The 26,461-nt window shown below is 29.2% G+C and overlaps 2 protein-coding genes and 1 pseudogene across 2 annotated transcripts; 2 read left to right on the plus strand and 1 right to left on the minus strand.

The window, feature by feature from the left end:
* Positions 1 to 873: 873 nt before the first annotated feature.
* LOC111295467 (RNA polymerase sigma factor sigB-like) lies at positions 874 to 5,740 on the minus strand. Its single transcript, XM_022888964.2, has 7 exons — positions 5,374 to 5,740; positions 3,989 to 4,179; positions 2,819 to 3,415; positions 2,250 to 2,480; positions 1,954 to 2,094; positions 1,540 to 1,740; positions 874 to 1,438 (listed from the first exon to the last, which is right to left on the minus strand). The coding sequence occupies exons 1-7, from the start codon at positions 5,450 to 5,452 to the stop codon at positions 1,166 to 1,168; spliced, it is 1,713 nt and encodes a 570-aa protein (XP_022744699.2). The 5' UTR covers positions 5,453 to 5,740; the 3' UTR covers positions 874 to 1,165.
* Positions 5,741 to 12,221: 6,481 nt separating this feature from the next.
* LOC111295243 (uncharacterized) lies at positions 12,222 to 14,916 on the plus strand. Its single transcript, XM_022888649.2, has 3 exons — positions 12,222 to 12,411; positions 13,744 to 14,102; positions 14,472 to 14,916. The coding sequence occupies exons 2-3, from the start codon at positions 13,784 to 13,786 to the stop codon at positions 14,717 to 14,719; spliced, it is 567 nt and encodes a 188-aa protein (XP_022744384.2). The 5' UTR covers positions 12,222 to 12,411; positions 13,744 to 13,783; the 3' UTR covers positions 14,720 to 14,916.
* An 8,576-nt stretch (positions 14,917 to 23,492) lies between these two features.
* LOC111295157 (uncharacterized) lies at positions 23,493 to 25,304 on the plus strand (annotated as a pseudogene).
* The last annotated feature ends 1,157 nt before the right edge of the window (positions 25,305 to 26,461 follow it).

The following is a 26,461-nucleotide window of genomic DNA, read 5'->3' on the forward strand; positions in this document are numbered from 1 at the left end:
ATTATTTATTTATTTATTCTGACGTGTTGGGCTCCTAATTTAAGAGAATTCTATAACTTTCTCCAACTAGGGAAACCGACACGTTATGCCGCGGAGAATTGACAAGGAGTGTATTTTTTTAGACATTTTGTTAATTTTAATTGAGACTTTATTATAAAAATCCCACTTAAATTATTTTAAATTGTATAATTTAGTATCCAAATTAGAAAAATAATATTTAATAGCAATTGAAGTTTTAGAAATGTACATTAGTTCAGTTTCTAACAATACAATTAAGAGTGTATTTGAATTTCTTCATGATCTAATGAGATGAAATCTAAGCTCTTTTTTTCTCCCAATTGTATCTTATAATGCATTTGGATAGCACTTCAAGGACGCAGTTAAAGGTTTTCAATTACATTATTTAAAATTTAAAAAAATTTTAATTATTCTATTTAAAGCAGTTGTTTCTTTTAATGTAAAATTAAAATAAAAGATTTTTTTATCATCAAATTTAAATTTAAATACATATTTTAATTTTAATTTTAATTTTTTATTATAATATTCAATTTCATCATTATAATAACTATAATTTCACAAAAATTAATTTCATTGCATATTAAAAACTAATACCGTACGGTCAACTCAACTTGTTCGCATTCAACATACAAGTCAACTAGTTTAACAGTGACACAGTCAACTAAATTAAGTGGCATTTTTAAACTAAAATCTTCGCATTCAGAATTTGATACACCATTCATAAGCTCTAATGTTTTGCCATGTTATGATGTACCAGAGTTATGCCATTCTAAGCAACTTGTTTCTGATTACATAGAAGTATGTTAATTTTCCGTTGAATTGTATTATTTTCAAAATTGACAACAATCCCAGACATTGAATCAAACATAACCTTCATGTGACAATTAAGTAATGAAAAAAAAAAGTTGTTTTTGGTGCCTGAATTTTATGTCTCTGGTACATAAAAAAAATTTTGTGAAATGCTTCAAAAAACTATGTTTTCAATGAACAGACATTTGCAGGTACACCTAAAGGGGAAGATAAATTTGTACCGCTGGCTAATGAAAAAGAAATAAGAATTTCTTAAACAAGCCTTTTGATCCTCAACTATGGATGCTAGTAGGTTCATCAGTAATCTGAATCCTGGATCTTTTTAGGCATACGAAAGCTAATATTGGTGCAAATGTTTTGTTCTCATTTTGTTCTTCAAGTTCCGAAAGGCACACAACTCAATTTGCCGGATTCTTTCTCTGCTTACACCCATTGACTCCCCGATTTCTTGCAAAGTTTTCATCCTTCCGTCTTCTATTCCAAACCTCCATCTCATCACCTGCCTTTCTCTTGGACGCAGACCGTCCAACGCCTTATGCAGATCCTTCTTCATGAACAGCTTGATCAGCATATCTTCTGGTGTTTCTGCTTCAGGATCAGCAATTACTTCCTGGACAAAATTAACATAGTCCCATCAGAAAACAAAACAAAATCAAGTGCAATAATGATTACAGGTTGAAAAGAAATTGCCAGATTTGACATAGGACGGACCGAAGGTTTGAGATTTTGGTTGATCCCAATCTTCTGATCAAGAGATCTAGGAGGCTTCGGTGCGAGTAGAACGTCAGCAAGCTTCTTCATGGAGAGCCCAGTTGCCTCTGCAACCTCTTCATTGTCAGGCTGTCTTCCATTTTCACTGTACAACTGCTTTCTAGCCTCCTTCACTCTATATGTTGCCTCAACCATGTGAATCTGCAAAGACAAAAATTGAAAAAGTTAACAAATTTGATACATACTTCAATAGTAACTGCATTTATCATCAAAAAATTGATACAATATGAAAGTATTATACTAACTACATTTATCATCAAAAAAGTGATTCAATATGAAAGTATTTGGTAGAATCTTATTTGTCATTGACACTTCCAAATGGCAATGCATTAGGACCAGAACACTATAACTTACTGGCAGGCGAATAGTCCTTGACTTATTCGAGAGAGACTTCCGTACAGCCTGCTTAATCCACCAGTGAGCATAAGTTGAGAACTTGAAACCTTTAGAAGCATCAAACTTCTCAGCACCTCTTACAAGGCCCCGGCATCCTTCCTGTGAGTGAACCAGCAAGATTCAGACTCTAAAAGCATAAGCTAAAGCCATTTCTTTGCTCTTTCTCTTTTCTTTTTCTTTTTTTTTAAATTTTTTCACAGTTCCATTCTCATGAGAAACACAACTCGTTCAGCTGCATGTTGGAGATCGCATACCTGAACAAGATCTTGGATATTCATTCCAACTCCCCGATAATTTTTTGCAATTGAAATAACAAGCCGTATGTTGCTTTTAATCATTTTGTCCTTGCAAAGCACACCATAATTTAAGCGCCTTCTCAGGGTCTTCTGGTCAACTCCAGCAGCAGCAGCCCACTGTGCAAAGGTTGGCTGTCCTCCACATCGCTCTGCAAGCTCCTCCTGGAGCTTTTCCAGTTTCAGTAGATCCTGAAGTTAGTGATACAAGGAGAAATTAGAAACTTACAAAATCAAGAAGGTACAAGTACACATCAAAGTTTTAGTTCATAGTGCAACAAGAATGATTTAATAATCTTTTAATAAACCATTTGGATGAGCCAATTACAACATTGATGGTCTATGATGCCCGGAGAACACAAGCACACAGCACACAAGCTTTATGTTCAGAAATCTCAGGGCATTCATGGCATCATCTCGGATTACTATCCAAGGTAAAAAATGCACCTTTGGTGATAGATTAAGCAATTGCAGGAATTTTATCTCCCTAAGAGTCTTAATTTACCAATATCCCTGTCAAATTATCATACCTGTATTCCTTCCGACAACTCAAGTTCTTCATTAGCAGTGAGAAGCCTGAAAGTACTGGTAGTCCCTCTCAAGTAACGCAATGGATCAGAGTAGTCTACATCTTGTAAAGCACCGCGCCTCTTTCTGCTGGTAGAACCGGACTTCACAGAAACAATGTTGGCAGCAGCCTTCTCTGCTGCTTTTGTTCTTCTGGCTTTTCGTTCTGGTTGGCGCTTTGACCTCACTGCTATACTTCTGGATAATCGTTCCTCAAGAAGTTCAAGTTCTTCATTTGTGGGCTCTAGTTCATCAGATTCTTTTGTCAAATGTTGCTCTGAATCATTTTCTTCCAGTTCACTTTCATCTGTGAGGAAATCTCCAACAATACTAGCCCTCTCTGCTTCAGTAAACAGAGCCCACTTGGATGTGCAAATATCAGTCACAGATGACACTGCAGATTTCATTTCTGTTTTTGCAGAACTGCGGTTCTTAACCATCAAGGCAGCATCCTTGGCAACTTTAACAGCTGCTCGTGCAAGAGCTACTGCCTCAGCAGCTGCAGCAGCAATTACATCCTCATCACTTGTAAGAAGATTTTCAGTTGCTCCATAGCTTGCCTGTATATATATCAAAGACATGAAATTGAAACTGTATCACACACATCGTGTTATGACCTCATAACAAGCACCAAAATTCTGTAGTAAATTTTTACTCTTTGATAAAGAGATCATTCAACCAGACACTATAATTCTAAACACAGGCTGAAACGACAAGGCACAGCAAGACAATTGCCACTGAAAGTAATCTTCAGAATTGACAATATGGCCAAAACTCAGTAGCCCAGAATGAAGAAACTAAGAAGAGAACTTAATAATTACCTATCATCCAGAGATTATGAATTGGCTCAATTTTTAGAAAATCACTGAGGAAACAGAATTGCTGGAATAAACACACCTTCAAATGGGTCTACAGAAAAACTTATACGCTTATAACCAAAATGCAATTCCTTGAAAGTAACAGGCTCATTGTCTAGCATGATCTTCATATGCAATAGATCATTCATTAGTTCATCTAGAGGCAATGAACTAGATGAAGGAAGAAAACATGTCTATTTCAGATGTTCAATAGCTAATAATCTACTTTTTTAACTGAAATTCTCAAGTCCATATCCTCAAACGAACAATACTGACCTCTGAGAGCAGACCGGTTGCCCCTGTATATGTCCATGGTCTATCCGCCACAACTGAATTTGGACAAGCTTCAAAATATGGTAATCTTAGCTTCTCTACATCAAGCACTGCAGTTGTCACTGTTGATGTTGATGGTAAAGTGGTAGATAAAACACATTGTGTTTGGAAACATATAGATTCTTTATGTTTTGCTGCAGATTCAGCCAAGAAATCATGAGAAGAAACAAATAATGACAAATGATACCATTACAAACCAAAGAATCCTTAAAGCTTTACATTAAATAATCATACAAATACAAATGATGATGCAAAGAAAAGCATTACAAACTACAAAAATTTTATCCAGGATCTACTCATTAAGGGAAGTGGTAAAGGAGGGGCATCAGAAATATTGCACCAAAAAAGACAAACTAATTTGTAAATGTATTCTTATATTCTAATGAGAAAGATACAAACATATGAATAACAAGCACCTAAGCCCACAAAGATCAATCCACAAACCTTAAGAGGATCAGTAAACTTGCCACAAGCGTGTTACTTAGCAGAAAAGTATTTAACCATTCTAGCAACAGCAATTAAAAAATTAGCAACAAAGGAAATAGCAAATTATATGTAATCCCTATAGCCAAATTAACAAACCAAGCCAAATGAAGGTAATTAATTCCTCGAATGCTCAGGAAGACAGTTCAGTCTTAGTCCTTACGCAAGGCATTAACAATAGAAATGTGGGTAATGCTCATTGAAAACCATTAAGAGCAAAAATGAAGTGGCATTGGCATAACTTGCATTGTTATAAAAGCAACAAAGCCACATTAAATCCACTCTTGTTTCAGATATCAGGTTAAAAGAAGGCAGCCTACCATATGAAAATACACAAATTCAACAAAAACTGATAATTATGGTAGAAATAAAAGGCATTTGCGAGCATATCAGAATAAAATTCGTCCAATTAACTGCTATAGGGCCTTCATAGTTGTAATTGAAATAAAGACATTGACTTTCTGACATTGAAATTACTACCAAAAACAAAGCACACAAATTAAAATTAAGGTTGACATAAATCAAATGGTGGAGAATGCCACTCAAAACTAGCACAAAAGGCAAAGCACACCCATTTCACTTCTGATCAAATAAAGTCTCTAGCTTTTCAATCCAATAGAAAAATATAACAACTACCCAACTCAATTTTAATTGAAAACAAATGCATTTATGAGTAGTAACACTCAACCAAATTCAAAACTAGTAAAAAAACTAATGCACAACCAGTTTAGTTCAGACTGAATAAAGTAACTTTCAATCTAGTTAAAAACATATATATATGCATATATCAACTACCCGTTTGAATTATAATTGAAACAAAGGCATCTTTTAAGTGTGAAACTTACAATGGTGAGAGTGGTGAGGTCTGAATTGGATAGAGAAAATGACAGGTTGGCACTTGAACTGTGGCAACAAACAAGACATCCTCTCCCCTTTGCTCTTCACTTTCTTTCCGGCTTCTCACTGATAACTTAAATAAAAACAAAAGTAAATTGTGTTTTCTCCTTTAACAAACCATTGATATTGTCCATTTGAAGAAGAGAAAAAGGAAAAAGGAAAAAATGGGTATTGTTTATCTGTCTCCAGGCAGTGCCAAGCGGATGGAAATAAGGAAGGAGAAGAAGAGAAGAGAAAAGAAGAGACTTTGACATTAGGGTAATCGGTTTATCGTGATAAATAAGAGGATAAGGGGAAGAAGGATTACCTGAGGATGAGAGAGAGACGGCTACCATTTTTTTTATTTCCAATTTACAGCCTTATTTCCATAATTTTTTTTTATTTTAGTGTGAAAAATAGATTAAAAATTTTATTTACATATTTTTTATAATTAAAAAATTATACCAAAAATATTCGTTAGATTTTGAGTTATATAAAAATATATTATTAACCCCTTGTTTTTTTTCAAGATGAAACTTTCAATTAATTAAAATTTTAACCCTTTTTAAGTTAATTGTTTAATATTATGTAAAAAGACTAAATTTAAAAAAAAAACCCATAATTTAATTTATTTTTAATTGATAATGGTGAATTTAATTACCCATAACTCTCAAGTATTTTAATGTATATAAATAAAAATTTGGATTCGAAATTTAAGAGATCATAAGAAAATAATGTTTTATTAATTTATTTAATTTAATATAAATAAATTTATTTAAATTAATTAAAAATTGAGTAAAATCTAAAATTACTTTATCCCTAAATTTCACTCATTAAGTTCCAAGATAAATTACACACTGAATTTTACTGAAAAAAAAAAAGTGATCAGTTCCCAAAGTATTTTCTTTAAAAAACTTATATCATTCTTTTAGATCTCCAGTTAAATAATATTAAAATATTAAAAATGATATTCAAGTTTAATGATGAATTTTTAGGCAATAATTTAACAAAACTTTATCATGAACTAAACGAAATCAATTTTTTTTTAATCAAAAAATTTTGAGATAAATAAATTGTTCAGTTAAATCAAGATAAGATGTGTTTTATCTAATAATTTAAAACAAGTGATTGTAAATTATACATTCAAAATGATTCTAACAAATAATCACCGATAAGACTCGAACCCAATAATTTTTATTAAAAAAAATAAATTTTAATTGATTGAATAAATTTCATATTGATAGAATAAATATATTATTATGCAAAACCAAATGACGATAGATGTAAAGAATACCTGTCGAATCTTCCATGCCATTATTTGTCTTCAATAAACTACATGAACTATGAATAAAGCATTAAGCACTTATGCTTGAATATGCCTGGTGGCTTAAATAAAATACCCATTTAATCATAAAATAATTTTTTTAAAATGCAAAACATTCTGATTAGATTGAGTTGAGTTTAAGAAAGGGATTCATTTCTTTATCTTGACTCATCCTCCTTCATAGTTGTTGTTTAACATCAAAATCTAGTTATGAGAGAACAAAGATAGTGAGAAATTTTCATTTTCATATGATTAAATTAAAGAAAATGAATATTTTACCATCAATAAAAAAAATTTCCCACAACTTCATGAAAAAGAAAAAAAATTTTCCCACAACAACAATTGAGTCCAATATTTTGCTTTGGTAACAAATTAACAATGAAGAAGTATTTTATCCTTTATCCTCTCACTTGAGATATGATTAACAAAGTAACAATGGGGAATAATGAGGCAAATCAATTAAAGATTTCAGAGGAAAATGAAAAATGATTTTTTTTCTTTTTCACATGAGTATCTCAGATTTGATTTGTTGAGGAGATGATGTATCCGTTGCTCTACAACAGCCGTAGAACCATACAATGGTCTCAATACATCATCTTAACCTCACTGACAAGATTTCTCAGGTACCCTTTTCTTTCTCTTCATTATCAAGTTTTATCTTTTCATGATTATGGGTCATCAAGATTTCTCTTTTTATGATAATGGTTTGTTAAATTTTTTCTCTTTTAATTATATATTTATAATAGGTTATAATTTTTTTCTCTTTTTATCATAATGGTGTTTTCTGCCCTCCATTATTTGAATGCAGGAGTTGGGTCACGTAAGAATCAGGTCACATGTCAACCATCTCAGTTCATCTTTCTCTGTAGGTAATCAATCATACATTATCTCCTGGCAGTAATGGTTTCGTCTTATTGGCTTCTGTTGTTAATGCTTCTTGGCTTGGTATGAAAGGTTTACTGTTGAATGGAGTCTCAAATCATTAGATTCTGGGTAGGTGCCAGTGCCTGTAGCTGATTGGTGTGAAGTCTGCCGGGATCCAACATTGCCAATTATGGTGGATATTGGAAGTGGTAATCCCTATATTATATCTGCTAATTGCTGCTAATTATTTCAAATCATAGAGAGATGATTGATACATAATGAAAACATGTTAGCTACTTCATTCCTTTTCCCAAGTATTCATAACTGATGAGAACCATTGTAGCCATGTAGAGTTTGAGAGATGAGGTGGCTTTTCCCTATAACCTGCTTACTGATTTTTAAGTCCTTTAGAATCTGAACCAATAATCAATACTTGGAACCTTGCATAATAAATGGGCTTTTGCATTTTGTCCTCCCATATTTGGACTCAGATGATGATCGATAACATTGAATAGGCTTTAGGAATTTATAATTTGTAAACGGCTTTCATTATCCAATAATGCATGCCATTATGATATTGAGCAGTTAGGTTAATGTTGGGGCAGAGTATTGTAAAGGGTATGGAGGCATATGGCTCTCTCATCTTGAACATTTAAAATTAGATAGTGAGTAAATAAATAAAATGTTTGACGAATCATTAATAAATGTGTTCAATTTTTATTTATTTATTAATTTTATCAAATAATTATTAATAACATTTTAAAATTAATTAATTAAACAAATAAATCATGGACTTAACAAATTTTTTTCATTTTCAATTCGTTTATAAGAGCAAATAAAATGTTCAGCAAACAGTTCGTGAATGAATTTAATTTTTTTTATTAATATTAACAAATAATCACAAATAATATTTTATAATTAATTAAATAAACAGATCACGAAATGTCACAATTCATTCATGATTTATTCGTTTACACTCTTAATTATGTGACTTAAGATGTAAGAATAATAATGATCATGAATGTATGTAGGGAGTTTTGTACCGGAAAAGAAGAGCGGCTCAATCATCTGGTTAGGCCTTAGTCCATTTTGTTAATTTAAAACTTCAAAGCTTCTTTTTTAATGAATTCAAAGGCTAAAGCCCTTACTTACAAAAAGCAAACAGCCACTGTTGAAAATCCTTGGTGCATGAAGATGCAAAAAACTTAATGCATATAGTGTTCAATTTGACTTTTACTTTTTAATTCAAAATAATTACTATTTCATAACACAATAAGTTATAAAAATCTACATAAAAAACAAATGTTTCATTTTGGTCCACGACTAAGAAGATTAGAATAAGAGTAACAAGAAAATTCAGCTTAACAAAACAATGGTTGTTTGATTTACAATCCATTTGGGGGTCTGAATAGATGGTTTTATCGGGCTTCCAATTTGAACTATCAATGGTTAAGATACGTTCAATCTAAAAAAAAAGGTTTTAAAAATATTTTGAACTAATTTTTAAATTATAAATATAAATTATAACCATAATTAAATATTATATCTATATATAATAATTAATTAATTAATTAATTAACTAAAAAATAAATTAAATTTACATACAATAGATTTGAATCTATATTTTAAAATTTTATGATATCTTTTTTATTATTAATTTGCTATCTCGTTATTTTAAAACTTTTAAAAAATATGATAAATTTTTGTCTTGGCTTGAAAAATTTTATAATCTATTTATCTTTATATTTTTTTCATAAAAAAGTTACTATCGATTTCATTGTTGGCCCTAACAGTTGATGGCTGGACAATTTCAAACCCTGGTTTAAATTAACAAATATTTATCGGTTAAATTGAAAAAAAAATTATTTTCAACAACCATATTAAATTAAGCTTAAATTGACTTGATAAAAGAACTTCTTTTTAGTGATAATATCGAATAATGAAAAGAAAATGTTTCAAATATTCCAATTGTCTTGGAATATATTCTAAAGTTTTCGTTTGGCACACCAACGTGCCTCAAGAAGCCACCTGGCGCTTCCCACATCGTCAAATTTCATTGTATTTTCTATGATAAATTTTGGAATTTGGAATCTGTCAATCCTTTTTGGCTTTATTTATAAATTTATTGAAATAAATCCAACAAAAAGCATCTATACACTATCAACGACTATCATATATAATTGCATAAAAAATATTGTACCCTTTTCCACCTTAATTTTTTATTTTATCTTTATATATTTATATAAATATATGATATAAAAAATAATGTACCACTTTCTACATTAATTTTTTTTATTTATAAATTTTATGTATAAAAGGTATCGTAATTTAAAATAAAAATTATAACAAGTGCTGAAATTTAAAATTTACTTAATATTTTAAAAAATAATTATACCATTTAATCTATTTCAATATTACATTATATTATTATGTTTATAAAAGAATGAGCATCAAGATTCTCCACCTTTAGCACTGGGCTTAAGTTTAAGCAGGAAAAAAAAAAAAAAAAAAAACCCAAGATATAGATTAAAATGTTAATGGTTGTAGTAACAATTTTCTTTGAAATAAATAAATGATATAAAAAATATGAAAAACTTCTATACATATAGATATATATATTAGCTTATATTTTGTGTGTTGTTGTAGATTTAATATGTTGATTTGATTCATATATATTTATATTGATCAATGAATATGTTAATATATATTAAATTATATTTAACGCTAAATCCATTCATCCGTGATTAATTGAATTCATTAATATCATAAATTTATGAATTTTAAGTTGATAAATAATTAAATCTATTCAATTTGGGATCTGATTTATAATTAATTAATTGTAAATATGAATCTAAATTTAAATTTTAAATGACACAAAATATTAAATACATATTCATAATTAATTGAATTTATGAATATTATAGATTCATAAATGATTAATTTCATGAATAATCAAAATACTTTCACCCAAAGTTAAAAAAGAAAAACATTTAATGATGCTTATATAAAGAGAATAAAAATAATAATTAACATGACAAATGAATAATATTTTACATGGTAGTATTTATATAGTATAATATTAAAAACTGCAGATAAAAATATATTTAAGTAAGAAGTCTTTGCTATTCAACTCCGATCTTTAAGACGAAAACTTGTCATCAAGAACAACAAGAAAAGAAGCAAGTCTTTGCGAAAAAAATAGCAAAATTATTATATTTATAATTTGTTTGTTTAATTAACAAATTTTAGAATGTAAGTTGTAATTATTTATTAAATTTAATAAACGACTAAAAACAAATATGTTTATAAATTGTTTAATAAATCTTTATTTTTTACATCTAAATGAATCAAATATGAGCAAAATTTATTATGGCTGTGATTTATTTATTTAATTAATTAAATATGGAATAATGTTCATAAATGGTTGAAATGTTAAATTAATGATGCTTACATTAAGAGAATAAAAATAATAATTAACATGACAAATGAATAATATTCACATGGCTGTATTCATATAGCACAATATTAAAAACACGAGATAAAAAAATATGTAAATAAAAAATCTTTTTTATTCACCTCTGATCTCGAAGACGAAACTTGTTATCAAGAACAACAAGAAAAGAAGCAAGTCTTTGTAAAAAAAAGTGGCAAAATTATTATATTTATAATTTATTCATTTAATTAATAAATTTTAGAATGTAGATTATGATTGTTTGTTAATTTAATAAAAGAATAAAAATAAAAATAAAAATGTTTATGAACTATTCAACAAATGCCCTATTTTTTATAACTAAATGAAACAAATATGAAGAAAATTTATTATGTTTATAATTTATTTATTTAATTAATTAATTCTGAAATATTATTTATGATCATCTATTAAATTTAATAAATAAATATAAACCCTAGATTTATTCACAAGCTATTTATCAAATGTTTTATTTAACTATATTTTAATTAATGAAACAGTTCCTTAAGACAAAATAACAATTTTTTTTTTAAGATATTGTGACGTAAAAAGCAATAATGTTATTTGAATAAATGGTATTGTAAATAAATCATGCAATTGCACCACAACTTCACTAAATTCTTCGTGAAACATGAAAAACAGTTACTATCATTGAACATAAAACGCATGTATCCTTCAAACAAATTTATCACGTCTGTCAAATAAAATAAAAAACTAAAGAAAAACATATGGTAAAATTTTACTTTTACCAGCGTTTTGCTTTTTTTTTTTTTACTTTAAATTTATTTCATTTACTTTTATAAAAAAATAAAGAAAAAAGTGAATATTATTTACTGATTAAAAGAAAAATTAAAATGAGAAAAAAGATATATTTTTCCTTCTTATTTTAATTGTTCATTTTTTTGAGGTGTTTTAAAATAATTTTTTATTTTTATATTTTTATAGTCTTAATTTTTTATATGTATTTTTATTTTTGAAAATGAAAAATATGATGCATTAACATTATAAAAAATTAATTTTATAATATTAAAAAAACAATTAAAATAAGGAACAAAAAGCAGCGAGCAGGTACCAGCTCGGTAACTACTACGTGATGAGCGTCACCTTGAAAGCAACCGCGTTGAAATAACTTGTACAAACTAAAGTCGAAAAAACGTACCCAACAATTTAGATTTTTTGGATATCTTTTTTTTTTTCTTTCTACTTTCCCATCTTTTCTTTAAATATTTCTCGGAAAACTAGTAACTCTCCCTCAAAACATCTCCGTCGATGAAATTCACTTCGATAATATTTTTTATTGCAAAGCCAAAGGAGAGGAGTTTTCGGATCTAAAGAATCCCCTACAACAAGGTAAAAACCCGCAGCCTTCTCGCACTCTTACCTCATGTCTTTCGTTTTCAAGGATCTTTCTTTGCTTTGCTCCACAATTTTTGGTTCCCTCTTCTCTCAATCTGTGTAATCATTTCCCCTTCTTTCTTGTTTTTGGGGTGTTTTTAGTTTTGGGTTTAATCCATAATTTCGATATCTTTCGTTTTTGCTGGTTTTTTTAATCCTTTATTAACTACGGGATTTTTTTTTTTTCTCAAATACCATTAAAAGAATGGCGCATGTGTTGTTTGATCTTCTGGGTGTTTTTTTTTTTGTCTGTATGTATGTTTAATCATGTATGCATATTTGCAGACACATGTATGTATATCTGCCATGTCACCTTGTTGCCAAAGGACTATGTAGGTGTGTTTTTATGTAAGAATATAGACATGCATGTATGTATGTATCTGCAAATATGCATAAAAACACTCGTGTATGTATGTATGTCCCTTTAGATCCAATACATTTACTATGGCAGATGGTAAATTCAGAGAAGAAGAATATATGTATGGTGTGCTTGTGAATCTTTCATGAAAAAAAAGCATCCATATTGATGGCAATACATTGTAAAGTCAATCTAAAGAAATAATAGCTAGTCTATGACTCTTTTTTTATATACTCTCAATATGATTGTTTTATTTTGTAAATTTATTGTCATTATTGATTCAGCATCAGCAAATTTTTTCTGATTTCATTACGTGCTAATGCTATCTTCCAATACCTTAAAAGATGCATTTTGAAGTTATTAGTATGCTATATTCATAGTATTCTAAAATGTCATAATGTTAAATTTCTCTACTAGTATGTAGTATCGTTCTTGATCTGATTCTAGGATCTTTTCTGATGCCTTCATTTTACTGTATAGAATTCTGATCAAGTTAATAATGTTAATTAATATTTAGAGAGAGTAGAGCTATTTAATCATTAATTCGTTATTAATGGAAGTGGAAGGCTCGTCTCTGTTCGATAAATGGGACTTCAGAATACATTAGATTATTGAACTTGATTGTTGTTGAAACTTTTTGTTCTTTTCCTAGTTTCTGGTCTGCTTAAATGGAAGAATGAGAGACAAGAAAGAGAATACTGAAATGTTAAGCATATCATACATATAGATGTTTAGAACTAGGAATTACCCTTTTTCTTCTCTCACAATCTTACTTTTGCTTGAACCAACTTTTGAAACCAGCCAAGCCTTGATAATGGTACTCATTTGATAGCATTTGTTACTGATTTCTTTTTTAGTATTTTCTTTTCAATATTTTCCTTTAGAGTTTGTTTCAGCCAATAATGTTTTGTTCTTTCAACTCATAACAGACTAGTTACTCAAAACTCAATAATTTCAAGTTGAAGAAAAATGGGAGGTGGTAGGGACAAGCATGAAGGCGAGTCAAGTGACAAAGGGCTGTTTTCTCATCTTGCTGGCTATGCTGCTGGACATTATCCTCCACCTGGATCTTACCATCCACAAGGATATCCTCCTTATGGATATCCCCCTCATGGATATCCCCCACAAGGCTACCCACTGGCTGGATATCCTCCACCAGGAGGGTATCCGCCAGGTGGAGGGTATCCTCCTCCTGGCGGACACCCACCTGCTGGATATCCTCCTCCCGGAGGTTACCCTCCGGTAGCTTATCCACCTCATAGTGGATATCCACCAGCTGGTTATCCCGGTATGCTCCAGGACCCTTTATTTTCCTATGGCTGTTTTATTGTTTCTGTTAGATTCAAGTTGTTAATCCTACCTAGAGCAGCCCTTATGGGCTTTGGTTTCTTTTCATACTTCAAACAGCAATGAGCAAGAACATAATATTGGATTTCAAACTTATTATTGATTGTCATTTTTTTGTCATTTTTTTATATAAAAGGTTTTTACTTAGTATCTTGCTTTAAATTAAAAGTTGTATAGATTTGTTTTTCATGTACTGCATTTTCTTTAACTCTCAAAACCCAAAAGGATCTGGAGTGATGCTCACTCACATATACATAGTATTTCATTTTCATCTTATATCATCATTTGACCTGAATAGTAAAATTTACAGGACATGGTTTGCATGGACATGGTGTGGGAGCATTGGTAGCTGGAGGAGCTGCTGCTGCGGCTGCTGCTTATGGGGCTCACCATATGGCACATGGAGCTCATCATCTTGGACGTTGGGGTTACTATGGCCATGGTCTTGGAAAATTCAAACATGGGAAATTTAAGCATGGGAAGTTTGGGAAGCGTTGGAAGCATGGCATGTTTGGAAAACATAAGGGCAAGTTCTTTGGATACAAGAGGTGGAAGTGATTCCTGTCTCTGTGCTCCATATGTCTCTTATCATTCAGTTATGTTCTTTAACAGTTACTGATTTGGTCTTTTCATGACTTCCCCCCAACAAACATGGATTTGTTTTGGTTGTTATTTTTGCTTGGCATGCTAATACTATGAAAGCCATATATTTGTGCTGTTGTTTTTGTATATGAATGAGTTGGTTTCATTGCAAAGGGTGTTGCATGTGATCCCTTTAACCCATTGTATTAGCCAGGCCATTTATTTATTTGGTTGATGAAAATAGCCTTCCCAAGAAGATACACTGGTGGAAGGTTGGGGTTAGTGGCTAATGTGAAAACAAAGGCTTTTCCTTTCTCTGTTAGATGCTAACTCAATTGCTGGCTTCATTAAACAATTTTCTATTTTGTCAATTGCTTCAGCCGACATTGTTTTTGTCAATTGTTGGCTAATTCTAAATATATATGTATGTATGTATGTATGTATATATACAATTTTCTTTTGTCACCTTATCCACTTTGAATATGAGTTTACTTTTACTTACAAGGTTTTAGAGGAGCTGTAGGCACATGGGTGAGTGGTGACGCCAAGAAAAGTATTGTTGCTCATTATTTTATTTTTATTTGGGTTAATGTTAATTATAATGAAATGTTCGATGTGATATTTGAATTATTAATTTGTTAATTGATGTGGTATTTGAAGGATTATTTGTGCATAATGTATTATCGTTTGAAGCTAACCATATTTGGTGTGAGTATCACATTAGTTAATAAATTCATAGTTCAAGTATTACATTAAAAATTTTTAAAGTTTAGATATTATATTAAACATTTTATTATAATTTAGAGTTATTCATAACATTAATTGTTTTTATTTATATTTGGCAGTCAGGAGATGATGTATGTGAAACATGGTTGGCCTTTGAATAGATAGAGTCAGGTATATATGGATTGAAAGTCTCAAACTTGACGAATAAATACTTTTCCATGTTTGACATATCCTATATTTTGTCAAAATCATATTTGAGATATCCCATATTTTGTTAAAATCTTATGAGTTGGCTGAGATAATCTATAAAGGGTGTGTTGGGTATATAAGATTATTATAAGATAAGATAAGATAATATTATAAATTGAATTAAATTAAATAATGTTATTTTATTTTGTGTTTGATGTGTGCTTATATTTTTTAAAGTTTATATAATTTAAATTATTGATATAATTTTTAAGGGTATAATAAGATATATAAGTTCAATTTTATGGATTAAAAATAATCTTTTTTTCACTATGAGAGGATTAAATCATTTTATACTGAAAAGATAATTAATTTCCTTATAATCTTATTCTATTTTATAGATGCAAATCAAGTATATTATAAGTTAATTATCATGTTATCCTATTCATTATATTATGTATCAAACATGATTAAAATGAATTAGATAAAAATACATAAAAAAATATTATTCTAATAATTATGGTAATTAAATTTTATTCACTTATTTTCATATTTAATGGATATAATTGGAATAAAATAAAAGTTTTTAGTTTTTCATGCAATAGATTAAGGATTTATTTTAATTTTTTTGTGAAGTTTAAGTATTTATCTGAATATTATCCTAATTTAACTTGTTAAGCGTTCCACTTATCAACTTAAAGTAAAAATGATAATAAGTGAAGTGGGTAACTAGAACATAAATTCACAGAAAATTTAATATTTAATAAAAATTAAATAATATCACTTTAATAAGCTTCTATTATGAGTAAACGGTGATAGAAGTATATCTGTTAATATGTTACAATTTTGAAAGGCATAACAGGTAGGAGTAACATATAAGAATAACATATAAAATTTGATTTTAATATCATATTAAACATTTAATATAAAATAAATTAACATGATAAAATGGCAAACATCTAATCTAAAACTAATTAACTATAGGTGAATAGACTAAATTTGAATATAAACTTTCAAAAAATCCAATATTTAATAAATGTGAAACAAAACTACATTAATAGAATTGATTTTTTTAGTATGAAAAACATACCTTAATTATTGAATTTAATTTTCGTATGTCTAACATAATTATTCCTCTTCAAATGAATTAAAATTTGAATTTCTAATTTTTTTTATTATGTTGAATTTTATGTTAAACAAAAATATGTATTTGATTCGAATTTTCAACTATAAGGGAATTGTTCATAAACTTTTTCAGTTCAAAATGTGGTTAAATTCACAAATATAAACAGAGGCTTGGACAAAAGATGCAATACAGTTACAAAAGCAAAAATATTGTGTTCCCTAACTAAACTAAGGAAGGAGGAACATGTCACGGATGAGATTTAGACGTAAAAGTCACTGATAAGATTTTCGTTACTAACTGTCTTTTTTTTTTTGTTTTGCGAGGAATTTATAAGTTCAATGCTTATCGGCACGTCTTGACTCTAAAGTTAGGTGGTGTCCTTTCATCTAAACTTTTAGAGTGTGTTTGGATTGAGGAGAGAAGAAAGAAAGAAAAGTAAAGTAAAGTAAAGTGAAGGAAATAATTTTTTTTATTGTTTGGATAAATATTTAATTTATAGTGTATTTAAATTAAGGGAAAAAAAAAAGAAAGTAAAGTAATGTGAAAGAAACAAAAATTCGTTTTCTTATTTGGATAAATTTTTAATTTAAAAAAAAAAGTGAAAACCAAATAAATTTTAGTTTACCTTGTAAATTAATTTTTTTAATATCTTAATTTGGATGAAAAGTTAAGGAAAAGAAAGTTGAAAATAATTTTTTATAAAAAGATTATTATATTCATCTTTTTATTAATATTAAAAATCTAATAAAAAAATTTAACTAGATCATAATCATTTTGTAATTTTTTCAAAACTATCTCTTTTTTTAAGTAAAGTTTCACATATATCTTTTAATATAATAATTTTTTTATAATTTTTTGGTGATTTGATTTAGATAAATTGTTGAATATAAATAGATATATTTTTTAAGTTTATGAGATAACAGACTAACTCAAAATCTATCAATACATGTTTATAAAATATTTTTCTGTTTCACTTGATTAAAAATCATTAATATAGCAACAAATTTAAAATTAGACAAGATAATAAATATATCATAATCTAAGAGTACTTCAAAATCACAAGCAATAAAAAATTATAATTAAAAAAAATTATTATAATTAATCATTTCATTTTTTTTCACTATTTATCCAAACAATAATTGTTAGGATTCTCTTCTTTTTCTTTCCTTTATTAATTTTAATTTAGGATTCTCTTCTTTTTCTTTCCTTTATTAATTTTAATTATCTAAATAAAAGTTATATGTATCCTTTCATTTTAAAAAAAAAAAACTTTCTTTCTCATTATTTTCTTTTCATTTCCTTTCATTTATTAATATTTATTCAAATATAGCGTTAAAGAAAAAGAAAGAGATGAAAACCAAATAACATTTGGTTTTCCTTATAAACTCAATTTTTTTAATACCTCAATTTAAAAAAAAAAGCTTTGAAAATGAAAGTTGAAAAAAAAATTATAAAAAGACTATTATGTCAATCTTTTTATTAATACTAAAAACCTAATCAAAAAAATCTAAACAGATTACAATCATCCTATAATTTTTTCAAAGCCATTTTTTTTTTCAAGTAAGTTTCATATATATATATATATATATATATATTCCAATATAAAAATTTTTTATAATTTTTTGGTGATTTGATTTTGATGAATGATTGAATATAAATAGATATATTTATTGGGTTTACAAGATGTTGGATTAGCTTAAAATTCATTAATGCATATTTGTAAAACATCTTATTATTTAACTTGATTAAAAACTATTGATATAGTAGCAACTGTGAAGTCAGACAAGATAACAAATATATCATGATCAATGAGTACTCTAAAATCACAAATAATAAAAAATTATAATTAAAAAAAATTATTATAATGAATCATTTCCTTTCATTTTCACTCTTATTCAAGTAATGATTGTTATAATTTCTTTTAACTCATTTCCTTTCATTTCTTTTATTAATTTAATTATCTAAACAAAAGTTACAATATTTTTTTTTTATTTTTTTATTTATATTTATCCAAACATAACGTTTATACGTAAGATGATCGTAATGTATTTTTAATAGTAACATCTTTTATAGTTAAAAGTCATATTAAAAAAATATAAAAGGGGTTTCTAGTTGTCATTAATAGCACATTTGAAGAGAATATAATATTAAATCAAATAAACTCCATTAAAGATATGCAAATTATTTAGGAAGGATTGCTCTACACCATTCACCGATCATCCTTCCTTAGACTCTAAATTTTTTTTTTTGAATATTAATAAAATAAAAGAAAGTAGCTAACATACTTTAATTTAATATATGTATTAAATAAAAATATTATATTTTTATTTAATTAAAATATAATTTATATTAAACATAATATTTTATAAATATTTTATTAAATTAATTTGAATTAAATGCGGATTAAAAACGGTTTTATGTATTATGCATCATATTGAAGTCAAATATAAAAAATGATAATTGATGTCTGGTCAAATAAAATATTTTAAAATCAAGGATAAAAATTTGTTTTGTCCTGATCTGTTGTCATCCTTAATCATAATTTAGTAGATAGAAAATATTGAGATTGGAAAAAATTTTGATTTGTTTAAAAAGGGATCTTAGAAATAAAAAAAACTGAAAAAAAAAAAAAAACAATTTAGAACTATCAATTACTAGGTTTTTTCATGTTTAAATTTTGGTTATTGGCCCTTTTCCTTTTTGTTTAAAATTCTAGGGTTTTATTTTATGAGTTATCAACAAACAACCTACTACTAGTGTTTTTCATGTTTTTGTGAAAGAGATTGGTTTAATGGCTTGGGGACCAATTCCCTCAATGCTTGCACAAGCAATAGATCTGTCCATTACCCCTTGATTTTTGCAGCCAGCTCTTTTTTTTTTGTCATTTTGAGCAAGATTTTGTTCAACATGTTGGTTGGCAATGCCACTTTTGGAGACTCATGCAACTCATGTTTGAGATTCACCCTCTCAAGGACCTTGAGCATGAAAAAAAAAAAGAAAAAAAAAAAAAGAAAGGATCTTATTTTGGTAGCAAATGAATATTTAAATCATATGTATAAGTTTGAGTTGTAATGTTGTTCTCTTCATATACTTTGAAAAACTAAGACAATATCAATATGCATAAGAAACCATTTATACTAAAAGTTGTATCATAATTATACATGCTAATGGATGTTAGCTCGAGTGGCAAGAAAATTTCTTCATTTTTTAATCATCTCAAGTTTAAATTCGTTAAAAAATTATTAAAAAATAATTTTTTTATAAATTCATTAAGTTTAATATAAATAATTTTATTTGAATTGATTAAAAAAATATTAAACCAAAACTTTAAAATATTTAATCACTAAAAAAATAGTGTATATATATATTTCAAACTTTTATTGAACTCAAAATGATCGAAGATATAATCATCAGGTGCCCTACTTTATGATTTATGTAATAATTAAATCAAGGTTCCAAAATTCTATCATGTAACATAAAATTCTAATTATAATTATAAATTCATGCATAATGCTCAAGTTAAAAAAATGACAATAAAATATTTTATTAAAATAAGAAATTAAAATCTATGAAAATATTGGTTATAGCTTAAAAAGTTTCATGATATGTTCAAATGTTTAGGAGTGAACATTGAAATTATTATTGGCCTATTTTCATTTTTCTAGTCCTAATGTCAAACTTAGTGAGATTAGACCTATTATAAAAAAAATAAAATTATTTACAACTAGCAAATCTCCAAAAACTATGTAATAAAACATATTTTCTATATTTATTTCCTTAAAAAAAACACATTTTTTTGTTCCTTTATACAAAAAAAACAAGATAGATAAAAGTAGATTCTTCCCCGTTAAGGTTTTCAAAATTTTCAAAATTAATTTGTTTATCAAAATTTTTGGTAGGATGTTTTCAAACTTAATATTATAAATAATTCCATTTTTTTAAAACTTGTGTGTACTCAAGAAAATGGCTTTTGATTTTTTTGTAATTTATTTTGACGCAAAAATAAAAACTAATACCACCTATTGGAATAGAATGTGAGATGACACCTATAAATATTTGGAAATATATTTTTTCTAAATAATATAGGATAATTTTGAAAAATAAAAAAATGTAAAATATAAACTTTAGATTATTAACAATAAACAAACAAAAAAACTGTTTGGAAGACGAAGTGAGGGATATATGTCCGAAAGTGCCATCTTCTTTTCCTTTGCAGGTCTGAACCAACACTCGGCGTTGATTGCAACTGGATTCACGTCCTCCCTCTCCTCTATTTTTTAGTATTATTTTATATTATTAATATAATTTATTCATTTAATTTAATTATTTATTTACTATAAAAGTATTTTTTTTCTCTGGAGAAAGACTGAAAGAGAGCTTCCTCGTGATGTCTGAATGGTCTTACGTGAAAACCCGGATTGCGTTAAAGCCCTTTTAAAGGCTTTTTGTTCCTTTTTCTTCTTCACCTTCCTTCAACATCCAATTATTGTTCACATTCTTTGAAAACCTTAGCTTTTTTTTTTTTTTCGTAAAAAAAGAGTAAAGGAAAGGATTTTTGGACTGTGGGAAAGTGATTTTTTGATGTTTTCTTTCTGGGAAATTTGTTTCCTTCAGCTTTTTTGTAGGAAGAAAAAGCTTCATTAAAAAGGCGGGTTCTTTTTTTTTTTTTTGGTTTTAATTTAGATTTATTTCATTTTTTTTCGTTGAGTTTCGACTTAACTCTTTAATATAAATTTGGGCTTTTTTGTGTGCGTGTGTGTGTGTGTGTGTGTGTGGGGTGTTTTAGGTGACTTTGACTTTTGTTCGTTGGTTGTCTTCTGATATTTAGTTGGGTTTTAATGTTTTTGTTTGGCTTGCATGTAACCAACAAATATTTCTTGAAATTAAAGGTGGGTTTTCCATTTTAAGTTGAAATACTCTGGGATTTCTTTTTTAAGTGGGAATTCTTGATGGGTTTTTCCTTTTGAGTTCAAGTTACAAGGCGTTTTTTTTCTTTCTGGGTTGGTTGATCGAAAAAGTACGTTAAAAGAGAAGAATTTGGAATTCTGGGCAACATGTTTCTTGTTTTTAAGTTGGGATTTTAATAAACAATAGTCTTTCCCATGGAAGCTTAAGTGTGGTAACTTTTGGTTTAGTGGAGGTGAATTTGCTGTTTTAGGAGAAATTTGAAGGAGCCAAAAGGATAACTGAAGCCAGATTACATTGTTAAATGTATAATAAAATTTTAGGAAATACATACTGAAAGATTTTTTAGTTTATATGATCAATTTCGTGAGCATAGAATGATAAATGAAAAGTTAGGAAATTTGATCATATACGGTTTGCTTGCTTCCTTGCGTGACTGTTTCTTGGCATATTCTTTTCTTATGGCTCTGTAGAAAATGAGATGTCAGTAGTTCTAGGGTCTTTAGTAGTCTTATTTACAGAAACCAAGATACAATATTTCTTTCTGAAAGAAGTGGCAAATCTGTAGGATTCAGTTCTTTTGACGATTTCATTAATGTCAACTTTTGCTGCTACTTTCTATGTTGCACTGATGAAAGAACTATGTTTACATTGCTAGAGTTTCCAATCTATTTTACCTTGAGGATTCACTTTATTTCTAGTTTCTTAGTCTTCTATGAATTGGTTTTTTTTTTTTGGTTAATTTTCAGTGATTTTATTTAGTATTCTATTTGAACCATCTTTGAATTGACTGGAAAGTTTTGAACTTATAGGAGAATAAGCAGAAAATAATAGAACCATTTAGGTGCACGAAATTCCCTTAAGAGGCTATTTGTGACCTTGGAAACAACTACCTATATGACTTTGTTTAATCCTGTATAGAAATTTACATCAACTGTTCTGAGATCCTGATATTTCATTTATTCTGTTGAATTTTTGCATAAATTTTCTAAGTGAAGGAACAGATAGGAGAACTGATCAACCTATGTTTATGATAAGATCCGCATGTGTCACTATAATAGTCAAAACGTATTGATCATGGCCTGGAATACCTCCGGCAAGAAGCCGATGATTCATATAATTCTGTCGAAAAAACAGCGGAAAGTGCTATATCTTTCTAGTTTCTAGTATATGATGTAGCTTCATAACTTGGGCAAGATCTTCTGACAGTTGCTTAGGGTTGGAAGCTTTTTAGTTTGGGACCTTTACTTTGGGTGTATTAGTAAGTAACTTAGAGAATATTTCATTGCATCAATAAATCATACTAGTTCTTTATTTCTTTGCCACAAGCAAGGGATTTGATCAGGTATTGGTTATGTTGAAGAATTAAGGTCCTCTTTTAAATTTGCATTAACACCAGAACATTTTATTTTTCTCTTTCAAAATATTGGGTAAAGGTAGGTAACAAGGTTGATATGTCCCATACCAGCGTAATATATATGCTAATACATAAGATCGTGTATGTTTCCCAGAAAACAACAATTAAACTGACTAATTAAGGTGTTGCAAGTACTTAACTGACTAACCAAAAATTTTCTTGCTTAGGCTACAATTGCACTGCCTATTTGTCACCTTGACACCTTTTATATTTAATGAAACTGATCTTAGTTGAAGTCAGCAACATGCACAAATCACTTAGCGAGGCAATAATTTTGCTACAACATGCTTCTGAGTTTGTTTTTGTGATCTAATCTTCACTTGCCTGCTTAAATGACTGGGTTGTTGAGTTGTATAGCTTAAAGCTTTTTATACAATGGGGAAATATTTGTGACAATAATGGATCCTCAGGCTTCATCAGGTTGTCAATAGGCTCATTGGGTCTGAGGATTCCTGGATCAGCCCTGAATTCTTCAAAAGCTGGAGTTCATGCATTTGCTTTCCCATATTCTTGTGAGATACGGCTTCAAGGTTTCCCTGTGCAAACAACATCAATTCCCTTAGTATCTTTTCCTGAGGCCACACCTGATATTAACAGCATTGCCTCTAGCTTTTATCTAGAAGACTCTGATGTGAAGGCTTTGCTGACTCCTGGCTGTTTCTATAACCCCCATGCATATCTGGAGATCACCGTCTTCACGGAAATGAAAGGGGTCACAATGTGGTGTTGGAGTCAGGAGACAGCAGATTGGAACATTCAAGTTGAAGGTGGGTCCTGAATGGGGTGAAGGAAAGCAGTGATTCTTTTCAATGGATGGATTGGCATCAGCAAAAACGAGCACGAGAATAGAAAACCTGGAGCAGAACTTCATTTGAGAGTAAAACTAGATCCTGATCCTAGATATGTATTCCAATTTGAAGATGTGACCATGCTGAGTCCTCAGAAGGTACAGCTTCAAGGTTCCATCAAACAACCAATTTTCAGTTGCAAATTTAGTCGAGATGTAAAACTATAAATTGCCTCTGTGTTCCATTTATTGAAGTTAAATTTTGAAAAGCTGCAATTGCGCTCAGTTTTTATAATGTACTTGGACCCATTTAGATGACTCTTGGAAACAATATCCAGTTTGCTTAAGAAAAATTAATAAATTGGAAATGAAACCAACTTGCTAAATGTAATAACAATTGAAGATATATATTAAAATTTCCAAAGCGTCTAACTAAATATTTTGCATGGGAATGGTTTCCTGATATGTAGTATTGTCTTTGATCTTTGGACTATTTCGTCTGCTATTGAGTTTTTTTGACTTTGTGTGGTCATGGAACTCAGAAACAGTTCTTTCTTATCTTCTAGTCATTTGTTCGTTGTTACTGAAACTTTTCATGGTTGTTTTGAACTGGCAGAGTAGCACAGGTGGACCCATTAAGCGCTTACCGTCTGGTTCTGCTGACAGTTCGGACATAGAGACGGACAGAATAGAGAGGAAAGGATGGAAGGTGAAGATACACGATCTCTCTGGCTCGGCTATTGCGGCAGCTTTCATTACCACTCCCTTTGTGCCATCAACAGGTTGTGATTGGGTTGCTAGGTCAAACCCAGGAGCATGGTTGATTGTTCGTCCAGATGTTTACAGGCCTGAGAGCTGGCTGCCTTGGGGAAAGCTTGAGGCATGGCGTGAGCGTGGCATCAGAGATTCTGTTTGCTGCTGATTTCACCTGCTGTCTGAAGCCCAGGATGAAGCAGAGGTTCTCATGTCTGAGATACTTTTTAGTGCTGAAAAGGGTGGGGAATTTTTCATCGACACTGACAAGCAAATGTGGCAGGCACCAACTCCAGTACCAAGTCCACAAAGCAGTGGTGACTTTTCAGCAGTAAGTCCAATTGCTTGTGGCTTTGTAATGAGCTACAGAGTCCAAGGAGAAGGAAAGAGCAGCAGGCCAACAGTGCAACTGGCCATGCGGCATGTGACGTGTGGAGAATGCTGCCATCTTCACGGCACTTGCAGCAGCCTTTGACCTCAGCATTGAGGCATGCAAGCCTTTCCGAAGAAAGATAAGGTCCCACCATTCTTTGTAAAAAAAAAAGGGAAGAATTAAGGTGACTTATTTCCGTGAACCAAGAATGGCTCTATGTTTGTGTTGATTTCTTTAACGTTTGGCACTATGTACAGGATCTTCTGGTTTAGGTCTGTTAAAAAATTGTTCAACTCATTTACAGTGTCGGTACAGCCTAAATGACACCTATCTATCCAGTCTTCAAGCTGGGGACTTTGTACAGCTGGTGAAAAATTGTTCAACTCATTTTTAGCTTTAGACCTAACCAAACTCTAGTCTGCACCTTTGGCCTTACTGGTGTCATGATGTTTTCCACTGCCAATGGTTATCCTGTTAAAGTTAGGCCGCAGGGAATCCACTGGTTAAAATCGGAAAGATTGTGTGAATGTACACTAATGGCACCTGTGCCACGGATCAGGAGGCTGAGACAATTCAACCAAAAGCATGTCCCAATTCCCACCAGTTGCTCACTAACAATACTTTAGAAATGGACTTCGAGATAAACATAATTCTAGATGTTACATTCTATATTATATTTAATTTGATTCATTGAAAGCCGCCTTGGGGTTTAAGATACTTGGTTTGTCAATGAGACTTTGAACACATGATGTGGAGCAAAAACCTTGTTTTGATGAACTCCAAAAATTACCTGTTAATGAGTTGAGTCTAGATTTTGTTTTATCTATTGATGAATGGCTATTATGACACTACATAGCACACTGTTTGAAATGCCCAAGTTACCCCTGGTTTCTGAAAAAAGTTGCAGTTGGAAGGAGGTTGGGTTTGAAAACTTAATTTAGAAGCTAGAAAATCTAGAAACATTAGGAAGATGAGGAAAAAAACTCTGGGTTCCATTTTATGGAATAAGTGGCAATGGGACAAGAATCATTATAAAAAATTATTTTAAATCATAAGAGTCAAGATAAAAGATCATAAATTAAAAATGAAAAACAATACATATTTTAAATAATATGTATAATAATAAAAAAAATTATATAATTTATTTTATTTTATATGATAAAAAATTATTTAAAGATAACTTATAAATTATTACTGTAAATATATATGTATATAGATGACTTATTTTAAATATTTTATTTTAAATTACATGATAAAAATTATATATTTAAAATTAAATGTGTAATAAGTTAGTGTTTAGTGTCTTTCGTTTTTTAGTATTTATTCTTACTTCTAATTGTAACTTGTAAATTGATAGTTGTTTATTAATTTAGTTATATTATTCATATATATTTGTATTAGTTATATGTATTCATGTATATGTAAATAAATCATGTTTATTTATA

This window comes from Durio zibethinus, chromosome 14 (assembly GCF_047325235.1).
Source record: "Durio zibethinus cultivar Kanyao isolate XHJ-2024 chromosome 14, ASM4732523v1, whole genome shotgun sequence".
NCBI classification, from domain to species: Eukaryota; Viridiplantae; Streptophyta; class Magnoliopsida; order Malvales; family Malvaceae; genus Durio; species Durio zibethinus.